The sequence below is a fragment of the Pelophylax lessonae genome, assembly GCF_965119305.1.
Source record: "Pelophylax lessonae genome assembly, contig: HAP1_SCAFFOLD_654, whole genome shotgun sequence".
NCBI lineage: Eukaryota > Metazoa > Chordata > Amphibia > Anura > Ranidae > Pelophylax > Pelophylax lessonae.
The window spans coordinates 6,688-18,918 of record NW_028119691.1 but is presented as its reverse complement, the minus strand read 5'-3'; the positions used below and the strand labels follow the sequence as shown (position 1 = coordinate 18,918).

Here is a 12,231-nt window from a genome sequence, read left to right as displayed (position 1 = left end):
ATTTAGTTTCTGTAAGGAAAGTGTTAAGTGTAAGGGGACCGTAGTGTAGTGTAGGGTTAACTGACTCTGACTGCTATGGCAGGGTGACAAAACCCTTCCATGTCAGGGTGACCGCTATAGAGAAAAGATCGTTTCTCTTAGGTCACCTATCAAACCGGGATATGACTTCTCGCCTGTCTCCCTGCTTTTTGCTGCAGGCGTTTATAGGGCTTTTTTGAGGACATGTTTGGAGTCAGGCATGACATCTGAACTTCTGTGTAGGGGTATATATACATACACCCATGTATGTATATATACACATACACATATATATAGTTGTGAAAGTAGCAGAAACCTATGGTTGCGCTAATTAAATAATTAACACCCATATGGCTTCTCTGCTATCACACCTATATGTTTGTATGTGTATAAATACATATAAGTGTGTGTATATATATATATACCCCTATACAGAATTTCAGATGTTTTGCCTGCCTCCAAAGACCCCAAAAAAATGCCCAAAAAAACCGCCAGCTGCAAAAACACACCTGGGCGTTTTTGTAGCTGGCGTTTTTTTGGGCATTTTTTAGGCATCTTTGGAGGCAGGCATAACATCTGAACTTCTGTGTAGGGGTATATATACACACACCCATGTATGTATATATACACATACACATATATAGGTGTGAAAGTAGCAGAAATCTATGGTTGCACTAATTAAATAATTAACACCCATATGGCTTCTCTGCTATCACTAGGGATGATCGAATGGTTCAGGTCGACCATCGGTTCGACCCGAACATTGGCTGTTCGAGGTTCGGCCGAATTTAGAACTTTTTGCTGAAAAAGTTCGGAATTTGGCAACCAGAACCGACCAAAATGCAATGTTACAGGAAATGGGCTTTAAAAGCCCGTGATTGGACCAGAACCATCAGTAAAAGCCAACTGAGGGGGCAGGAGAATGCTAGGAATGTGATTGGAGTGACTAGGGGGTCCATAGGCCAATCATTAGTGAATACGCCCCCCAGTATATAAGATAGCCCCCGCCAAATTCCTAGCATTGTTATACAGGGACATGGAAGAGAGTGGAAGCAGTTCTGTGACTTACAAAGTGTCATTTAGCAATTTTTAGTGTGAGGAAAGGGATATCTAGTGTAGTTAGGGTGCTATTTTCCACTATAGTTAGCTTTAATTATTCCGTTTCTGTAGGGAAAGTGTTAAGTGTAAGGGGACCGTAGTGTAGTGTAGGGTTAACTGACTGTGACTGCTATGGCAGGGTGACAAAACCCTTCCATATCAGGGTGACCGCTATGGAGAAAAGAGAAAGTTTCTCTTGTGTCATATTCAGAGCACTAATATGGCTTCTCACCTGCAAGCATTCTTTTTGCTGCAAGTGTTTATAGGGCTTTTTTGAGGACATGTTTGGAGTCAGGCATGACATCTGAACATGTGTATAGGGGTATATATACACACACATGTCTGTATATATACACCTGCACATATATAGGTGTGAAAGGAGCAGAACACTATACTTGCGCTAATGAAATAATTAACACCAATATGGCTCCGCTCCTATCACACCCATATATGTGTAAGTGTAAAATACATATCAGTGTGTGTGTGTATATATATATATATACCCCTATACAGAAGTTCAGATGTTTTGCCTGCCTCCAAATAACCCAAAAAAATGCCAGCGCCAAAAAAAAATGCCCAGGTTTGTTCTTGCAGGCGTTTTTTTGGGCATTTTTTGGGGTTCTTTGGAGGCAGGCATGACATCTGAACTTCTGTATAGGGGTATATATACACAGCTACACATATATAGGTGTGAAAGTAGCATAAATCTATGGTTGCGCTAATTAAATAATTAACACCCATATGGCTTCCCTGCTATCACACCTATATGTGTGTATGTGTATAAATACATATAAGTGTGTGTGTATATATACCCCTATACAGAAGTTCAGATGTTTTGCCTGCCTCCAAAGACCCCAAAAAAATGCCCAAAAAAAACACCAGCTGCAAAAACACACCTGGGCGTTTTTGTAGCTGGTGATTTTTTGGCCATTTTTTTGGGCGTCTTTGGAGGCAGGCATAACATCTGAACTTCTGTGTAGGGGTATATATACACACACACTTATATGTATTTATACACATACACATATATAGGTATGAAAGTAGCAGAAACCTATGCTTGCACTAATGAAATAATTAACCACTTAAGCCCCGGAAGATTTTACCCCCTTGCTGACCAGGGGGTATTTTGCAATTCGGCACTGCGTGAATTTAACGGACAATTGCGCGGTCGTGCGACGCTGTACCTAAACGAATTTGGCGTCCTTTTTTTCCCACAAACAGAGCTTTCTTTTGGTGGTATTTGATCACCTGTGCAATTTTTTGATCATGCGCTATAAACAAAAAAAGAGCGTCAATTTTGCAAAAATAGCAATATTTTTCACATTTTTTTATATGAAATTCCCCCCCAAAAAAATGTAAAAATCAAAATTTTTTAACATTTTCGGCCAATTTGTTTTATGCTACCTATGTTTGGTAAAAAAAATCACAAAAAGCATATTTTGATTGGTTTGCGCAAAAGTTATTGCGTTTACTAACAAAGGGAAAGATTTTTGTCATTTTTGTTGTTTTTTTTTTAACGCGTAATGGCGGGGATCTGCGATTTTTTTGCGGTACTGCGACATTGCGGCGGACAGATCGGACCCTTGACTGACATTTTTGACACTTTTGGGGTTACCAGTGACATTACTACAGTAATCAGTGCTATACATATGCACTGTTACTGTAAAAATACACTGGTAGTGAAGGGGTTAACTTTATTTGAGAGGGAGGGGCTGTGTGTGTCCCTAGGGGCGTGCTTTCTACTGTGATTGGCTGTGGCTTCAGATGTATGAAGAGTGATCGACGGTTCTACATAGTAGAACCATATGATCATCCTTCATACACCGGGGAGAATGACAGGCAGCTTGTTTACACAAGCCGCCTGATTTTCTCCCTCTCCCCCCGCCGATCGCCGAGTGACCGGCGGACATCGGGTCCACCAGTCACACGCGCGCGCTCGCTCCCTAGACCCTCACAGGCTAGCGACGTAGACCTACGTCGATTTGCCTGTGAGGGGCTGACTGCCGACGTAGATCTGCGTTAGGCAGTCGGCAAGTGGTTAACAGGCATATGTCTCCGCTCCTATCACACCTATATATGTGTATGTGTATAAATACATATAAGTGTGTGTGTATATATACCCCTATACAGAATTTCAGATGTTTTGCCTGCCTCCAAAGACACACAAAAAATGCCCAAAAAAAACACCTGCACCAAAAAAAAAAATGCCCAGGTGTGTTGTTGCAGGCATTTTTTTGGGCATTTTTTGTGGGTCTTTGGAGGCAGGCAAAACATCTGAACTTCTGTATAGGGATATATATACACACACACTTTTATGTATTTATACACATACACACATATAGGTGTGATAGGAGAGAAGTCATATGGGTGTTAATTATTTCATTAGCGCAAGCATAGGTTTCTGCTATTTTCACACCTATATATGTGTATGTGTATATATACATACATGGGTGTATGTATATATACCCCTACACAGAAGTTCTGATATTATGCCTGCCTCCAAAGTCCCCCAAAAAATGCTCAAAAAAACGCTTGCTACAAAACCGGCAAGGTGTGAAAATAGCGGTGCCATATCCCTGTTCTATATTAATTCTAATACAAACAAACTTTTTTTTCTGGTTCTGGACATGCTACAGAGCTGAAACTTCACAGGTACACCTTTTAGACCCCCCCAGACACTAAATCCAAAGAAATCTCATTTTTTTTTTTTTTTTTCAATATTTTTTTCAATAATTGGCTCTCTATCAAAAATGACAATTTTTAAGAACTTTTTTTTTGTGTGATTAATAGTCCCCGGGGCATGACCCAGAGCCCTAGGCACTTTTTAGGGGCATTTGTTGGGTTTTAGGGCTTCAAAATGGTGTTTTTTGATTACCGAAGTTCGTGTCCCATTGATTTCAATGGGGTTCTGAAATCCAGGCCGAACTTTTGGGAAGTTCGGGTGTTCTGGTCGAATTGAACTTTTGAAAAGTTCGATCATCCCTATTTGTAGCTGCTGACTTTTTTATTTTTTTTTCTGAAGGAGCCTGGAGCTCCTCTTTAGGGAATTTCTTGGGGACCCCCAGGTCACCAGAAATAGTGTCCCCATTGATTGCCCCTCTATTACTTTTCTGGGGACAACCCAAAATTTGGGATTATCTTTTACTTTAATTTTCAATGATATTGGTAAACAAGACAAATAGAGAAGGTGAATCTTCTTAACGAGGGCACAGACAACAATGTAAACTGACTGTTCTAATCCCTCCCCACTATATCCAAAACTATAAAAAAGTTTTTTCATTATACTTTACATTAAGTAAAAAGAGCATTTCTATGTTTTTTTTTTTTTTTTTTTTGAGCAAGCGATCAGATAGAGGTGGGTGAGAGGAAGGAGGAAAATATAACAATGAGACAATGCACATAACTGCCTTGATGAAACTAAATCAGAAGTTTCCCTTCACTTCTGAGGATCCCCGTTATATCAGAGTTTCCCCCATAACATCAGAATTTCCCCTTCACATCAGAGTCACCCCTTCACATCAGAGTTCCCCCATACATCAGAGGTTCCTCTATATACTGTATCAGAGGACCCATCACATCAAAGATCCCCTATACATGAGCCCCCCATCACATCAGAGCCTCCCGATCACCAGAGAACCCCCCCCCCCGCCCCCCATCCCCATCCCAATCCCAGAGCCTCCAATCACTCAATCCCACTTTTCATCAGGGCCCTACCTTTTGGCTTCAGCTGAGCAGCAGAGGGTAGGAGATTTAGAAGGTCTGGAGGAGGTGGAATTCCTTCTTGACCTGAATGTTGGGGGTGACCCTGCATGCCGCCCTATGCGGATCAGGGTCATGCGTTGCCATGGAGCGGGCAAGTCAATCACCATCACCATAGCACTCAATGATGCCATGCATCCTGGAATCAGAGCATGATTGGTTGTTTTAATGCTGGCGGCTAGCCTACCATGGCAACCCATATTGTTAGTTTAAAACAAACTAGGTCCTTTGCTCATGGCACCCCAGGGGAACTCAGACGGCACCCTGGTTGAGGAACACTGGTCTAAAGTAGGTACAAAGACTGTTTCATGAGGAATAGACAGCTCTTACAGTTATGCACAAGAAGAAGAATCAATATGTGCTGGGTGAAGGGTAAATAGTGGGAAACAACATATTCATATAGATATCTATACACAAAGTAGTGGTGAGCCAACACGTATTCTCACTTATAGTCCATGCAACATCATCCAAAGGGTTCCTTTACAACACTCATGGAAATACCACTAAAAAAGGATGAAGTACAGAAATATCTTGCTCTTTAAGTTTATTCGCTTACACCAGGGATGAGCACAGGTTTGGTTTGAAATTAGGTTCAGACCGGACCCAAAAGCAATCTGCCACTCCAATCAGCACCCAATCAGCCACATCCAGAACATTCCTCGCATCTGCATTTAACAAAAGGGTGGAGACACTTGTGACATCATTTACCTGATATGCCACATGGCCATATTTGGACAGTGGGGCCTATTTGGTTAAGGTTACTGCATGCAAAAAGATGGTCACATGGCTCATTCGACTAAAATATTGCATGCGGTAACAAATTATTCAATTCACAATAGAAAAAAATAATGATTATGCAATATTTACTGAAAATGTTTAAAATTGCTAAATATCGCAAAAAGCCATGCAATATTGTGTTAAGGTCAATTCATAAACAAAAACTGAACCAAAAAAAGGTGCGATATTTACCACATGGGTTTTGCTTGCGGGTTTAGCAGGCGGTTATTAATTATTAAATATATATGTGTTCCACTGCGCTGAAAAAATGTGAATTAATATTCATAAACCTTGCTGCTAGTTAACCACTTTAAGACCGGGAGGATTTCCCCCTCTTTTTGACCAGGTCCTAATTTGCGATTTGGCAATGCGTTACTTTAGCGGACAACAATTGCGCAGTCGTGCGACGCTGTACCAAAACGAAATTTATGTCCTTTTTTTCCTGCAAATAGAGCTTTCTTTTGGTGGTATTTGATCACTTGTGCAATTTTTATTTTTTGCGCTATAAACAAAAAAGGGCGACAATTTTGGAAAACAAACAATATTTTTCACATTCTGCTATATGACATTCTCAAAAAAAAATTTAAAATCAAAATGTTTTAACATTTTAGGCCAATTTGTTTTCTGCTACACATTTTTGGTAAATAAAATCACAGTAAGCGTATTTTGATTGGTTTGCGCAAAAGTTATCACGCCTACTAACTACGTGAAAGATTTATGTCATTTTTATTTTTTTATTTTTTTACTAGTAATGGCGGCGATCCACAATTTTTTGGGGGACTGCGACATTGTGGCAGACAGATCGGACCCCTAACTGACATTTTTGACACTTTTGGGGGTACCAGTGACATTACTACAGTAATCAGTGCTAAAAATATGCACTGTTACTGTAATAATGACACTGGCAGGGAAGGGGTTAATACTGTGGGTGATCAAGGGGTTAAATGTATGCCTCATGCTTACTGACGTGTGGGGGGGAGTTCTGTGACAGACACAGAGATCGCAGCTTCAGCTATGCTGAATCTGCTGATCTCTTCCTGTCTGTCACTGAGAAGATCCGCCTGCTTTGTTTACATAAGCAGGCGGGTCTTTTTACAGTTTACAAGACGATCGGGGGAGGAAGGCAGCAAACGCCCTTTCTCCACCCCCGGCCCGACCCCACTGTGTCTAAACACCACTTCCCCTCCAGTGACGTAGGTCTATGTGACTGGACCCAGGGGAGCTGCACTGCTGCAGTAATATTACTGTGGGCAGTTGGCAAGTGGTTAATGTATATCTAGCACTACCCCCATGGGAGCTGCTGGTTATTGATTTCCCTGGGTTACCCATAGCAACAACTTGACAATATAGCATATTCTAAGTGCTCGGCTCAGTCAGAAAACAGTCCAGGGGTTTGGGTTTTTGTTGTTTTATTGGAGAACTGGGATGGGAGAAGGGATGAGTGGGATACTCCAACTGAATAAACTATGCACAATTGCTGGGACTTCTGAATAAAGCTGAGTGCAGCAAGGCTGCTGCTTCACCTTGCCACTATGTGAAGAAGAATTAGATGAACTGTACTGTACATCGCTCTTCAGCGTCCTACTCGGCACCCCCTTTGTCCCTACTCTTCAGGGTTCTATACGGCACCCCCTTTAATCTGACACTCTGTGTGAGCTGACCCCTTGATCCTCTGACTTCACTGTAGTGGTCCCCCTTCCTGGGCAGACCCTTTGGCAAGTCCCCTGGTACTCACGGACACTGTTTTTCCCGGAAGACTCTGCCAGCAGCTCCACTGGATCCTCTGCAGCTCGGCTCCACTCCTGGTTCACTAGGCCGACTGCCTAAGACCACTTTCCTCATACAGCAGGAGAGACAGCCGTCAGCCTCCTCCTGGGACACTGCTTCCCACCAAAGATGCCCTGTCACATGTCCCCCTGGCCTTTATGAGCAATCCCAGGATGCACTGCAAGAGTGCCCTCCCACTGAGGGCACTCGCCAATGTGTCACTGAGGGCACTCGCAAAAGCCAATGTGTCACTGGCTGGGGTTCCTTCACTGTCCAACAAGCTCACGCTGATGGGCACATTTTATTCTACCCATCAGAGGTTATTCCTAGGTCTGCAATATAGGCCCTTGAGCCCCTGATGTTCACGGGGGGCTTATTTTAGGGGTAATGTGTTAAAGGTGGCTATCATTAGATCTGAAACATAGTCAACTTTTCAGCAAATTACAGTTGGGTGGGTGGTGTGAATGGGGGCAACTAAGGTTTTGCTATGGGGGTCCTGATATTTTTAGTATGCGTTTAAGTTTTTTTGGTAAATACTATTTTTAGTAAGCCTTGTCGCAATATTCTTGTTGTATATAAATATTATCCTCAGTGGCATATCTTCCATGGATGATCTTCTGGTTTACAGCCAGAGCGGCACATTTCGCCACGACGTGCTACGCGCAACGCTTTTATTTGCCTAGGGCCCACTTTTTATCTTGCACACAGGCCTACTGATTTCATGATATGCCCCTCATTATCCTGTATGTTATTCTATCTATAATTCAGTCTGTCACTGTATTACATGGCTGTTTAGGATCACCTGGTATACAAGGGGTCACCGGACCATCAGGCCCAAAAGGAGAAAGAGGGCCTTCAGGTAAACAAGGAACATATTGTTTGTGTACATGAAAGAATTTTTTTTTTTTTCCTCTGGTCTGAATTTCTACCCAAGCTTCCATTATTGGTATCTCACCAAACTCTGCTGCAACTCAAAACCCAACTTCAGCAAAAAATCTTTTACTTTGGATAGAAGGGAAGGTTAGTGAGGTACACACTGTCAGTCTCACCCTGCAAGTAGATTTTCCCGATTGCAGGATTCAGGCTGCCCTGTGCAAAACCAACTGCACAGAGGAGGTAAGTATAATGTGTTTTATTTAATTTAGAAAATGCCTTTTAGCATAGCCGTGTTTGGTATTCTCTTCTACATTAATGTAACTGCTTTTTAGGAAGGTAACTTTATTACAGCAAGAATTATAGAAAATGTATGAAATCGAGTTCTATGGAGTTCAGCTCTAAATCACTAAAGGTTAGTACATAAGCCTTGTAGTTATGTATTTCTTAAAGTGCACAATAGACCATATACAATGGGACAATTTTAGGACAGGGCCTTTTTAGAGGTCCTTAAAAGGCTTATGATGTCTCAGCATTCTCTTGAACTGGACTGGCCTTTTGTGAAATGTGTTGCCTTCCATGACTGCTTAGCGCAAACAGGATACATTAATCTCACTATTCTTTTACTGACTTTTGAATCTTAAGGAAAAAGCTACCCCCACATATGAGGTTCATCACACCTTAATATCATCATTGTGAGAGCCTCTGTTTTTATTGCTGTCTGTGTCCCTAATAGGTAGATTCATCCCTCACGTTATGTCAGGACAAGAAGTCATGGAAAAATCACTTTTCTTCAGGGTTAAATAGGCTCTAGAAAATGGGATCTGCACTATTGAGTAGATATAGCAAAATGCTTTCAATTGTATGTCTAACAGTCCAAAAGCGAGCTAGAGGACAAAAGACTGATCACCAGCATGGCCTGTGGTCTTTCTACAAAATATATTTTCCCCCATTACTGAGTTGCCAGGCCATGTTCTGCACTGTGTCTCTGTATGGAGGCAGCCATCTTTGCTTTCCTATGTTAGAGCCTCCAGCAAAGAGAACAGTGAGTAGCACAGTGGTGACATCTACAAATCTCACTCCATATCTGGTGACATAGTTAGAGGCAGCAGTGCTCTACATTTCACACTACAGATATAACGTTTTTGGATGTAGGTGCAAGAATGCCTAGACACCCTCACACATCCATTAGCAGAAAGTAAGCAGACAGACTGTCATCAATGTGTTTTTTTTAAATAATGATCTTCGACCAACAGATATTCATAGGCTAAAATTTAGTTTATCCTTCTTCTGCACAGATTATTTAAAATTTTAACTGTACGTGTTTTGTTTGATTAACTCTCTCAATTAAATATGTTCTATAACTAACAGGACCACAAGGACCAAAAGGGGAAAGAGGAGACAGCGCAGGTAATAGGCCATGTCATTTGTTCCTTACATAATCACATATTACATTGATTTCATTCAATATTAAACTGTTAGGCCAGGTTCACATCTACAGTATCTGGTCTGCTTTTTTAGTGCCTTTTTAAGATGCGTTGTATCACGTCTACACACCTGTAAGAAGTGGTCTAAGTAGCGCCTTCCAGTGAATGGAGTTGTTAAGACTGGACCCCTCCCCTATGTGGCACCAAGTGCGCCTTTGAAAGCTAGGCACTTGCTGCTTGACCTGAGCATACACTGCTGCCTTTCTTTCATGAGGATTATGGTGGTTGTGAACCCTACCTCTTCCTTTTCCTGGGTAGGACTTTGGAACAGCAACGTCTCCTGTTTTTTTTCCTGTGGGCACAATATAGCAGTTGTTATCATGCTTCCTGGGTTACTGTGGACTCTCTCTCTACTGCTGGGGAGATCATGAGTACCCCTCTTGGTACCATATATTCACAAACATGGCTGTGCCTTTTATGAGGTGTTCCCAGCACCGATGTTGAATTTTTTAAGATTTGAAATCATGGAGTGTTTAACAGGAGAAACTGGAACACACTAAGGGGAACAGAAACACCAAAAACTCTTAGTGGGACAGAAAAAGTATTAGTAACTAGATAGAGAGATCTCACTGTTAGAACATCCGAAATATCGCTTTTGGCTGCAAGGATCCTTCTTCCTAATTTACTTGACCATTAACTGACCGAAGCAACTACCTATGATTATGTTTAGGGATAAAAAAAAAAATGAAATTATGGTTTTATACTTCCACTGCTATAGTTAAAGCCCCAGGAACACATGCAGTCCATACAGAAATGCTCAGATCTCAGAACCACAAAAGTCAAATGGAATAGTTGAAGTTAGTAAAGAGACAAATGTTCAGTAATCTGAAACTGTCTATAGGGGGTTTCTGCTTTGGGTAATATGGTAGAAATGCTCCTTTATTTTGGTCATTAGTCAATTAGAGGCATAGACTGAAAAACTGGAATGAAAAGTTTCTTTAAGTCTCTTAAATTCTACAGAACAAAGAGAAGTAGAAAAATGTTTTAATTTTTGGCCCTGAGCATTTTAAAGAAAAAAAAAATGTTTAGCATGTGATACATTCACCTAAATCATTTCAACTCTTTTCTTAGCAATCGAAAATCTTAAACTGCAAGTGACTGGTTTGGATATAGAGGGATGAGAGATCTGCAATCAAACCTTGAGAAGCAGGGAAAAGGTTAGCTGGATGCTTTATACTGTATGTGGGTGATTTTATCCTGGGTAATGTATATCTCGTGCTTGGGGTCAATGGGTAGGTAGGCAGATGAGACGGCTGACGTCAACTCTTCATTGGGGGGAGGAAAGCTAAAAGGACTGGAAGTCCAACCTATGCTGCAGAAGCAGTCCACAACTCAAGGCATGGTCAGGAGTAGTCTGTTACCCAATAATACAAATGCTCAAAATTGGTGTGGCAAGCTAAAAGCCCAACTCCAGGAAATCTAAAAACATTCCATTGCAGTGCAGGCATAGCCTTACTTCAAGGGAGGATTTTTAGGTGTCCTTGAGTTCAGCTTTAATTGCACAAGAGTTTCTGCTAAGCCTTCAGTTTAGATCTCTAGATTTTAATAAGTTGAGCCTACTAAATGATAATTTTTAGATGTATGTCATCAATGGTTGCCATAGTTGTCCACCTATTACCTTTAACCTAATAAAGAGTGGCAGATGTTACTTTCTACTATGTGTACCATCAAGTCTCATAGTGAAAATATTTTCTTTTCCTCTTCTTCCCACTGTTACAGCTTTATTTTTTACAAAAGGAGCCGTTAGAAGTGGCGACAAAATCTATATTATAAACAGTGTTGAAGCCACGTATTTCGAAGCCAAAACTAACTGTGCCAGTGTTGGAGGTCAGCTGGCCTCACCCCGGACCTCCGAAGAAAACCAAGCCATCTTCTCAATCCGCAAGCAGGTTGATAAGCACACATTCATGGGTATGAACGACTTGCAGAAAGAGGGTGATTTTAGATATCCATCTGGAGAAACCATCATCTACACCAACTGGGGCCCAGGTGAACCCAACAATGTTGGTGGCAAAGAGCACTGCGTGGAAATGCGTGAAACTGGAAAGTGGAATGATGAAAATTGTGCACAAAAACGGCTTTTTGTTTGTGAGTTTTAAATCAATGCAAATAAGCTGATTCTTTGAATCCATGCACCTGTTGTATTTTTCAAACGCACCTTTGATCGATCATTTTTCAAAACCTAAACTTTTAGAGGCTACAATCTATTTATTTTCTTGGGTGATTCCAATTAACAAGCATTTATACATTTGAGTATAAAGTGAGTGTGTGCAGTTATTTTCCTAAAAAACTTTAAATGCATGTAACTGTAATAAAAATGACACCTTATTTACAGTGTAGTTCAATCTTATTTCTAGTTTTATTGCTTCTTCTAAAACATGTACCAGTATCAGAAATGCTTAGCAGTCCAGCAAATAGAAATAATGAATAGTGGAAGTGACCCAAAACAACC

The 12,231-nt window shown here is 41.1% G+C and overlaps 1 protein-coding gene across 1 annotated transcript in view; it reads left to right on the top strand.

The window, feature by feature from the left end:
* The window catches only part of LOC309544030 (pulmonary surfactant-associated protein D-like), a gene marked incomplete at its 5' end in the record, with an annotated part of 28,123 nt that extends 16,185 nt beyond the window's left edge, over positions 1 to 11,938 (top strand). Inside the window, 5 exon segments of the mRNA XM_082276423.1 lie at positions 8,216 to 8,278; positions 9,664 to 9,702; positions 10,851 to 10,888; positions 10,891 to 10,936; positions 11,499 to 11,938. Coding sequence (XP_082132549.1) covers positions 8,216 to 8,278; positions 9,664 to 9,702; positions 10,851 to 10,888; positions 10,891 to 10,936; positions 11,499 to 11,878 — 566 coding nt within the window. The 3' untranslated portion in view covers positions 11,879 to 11,938.
* Between the last annotated feature and the right edge of the window lie 293 nt (positions 11,939 to 12,231).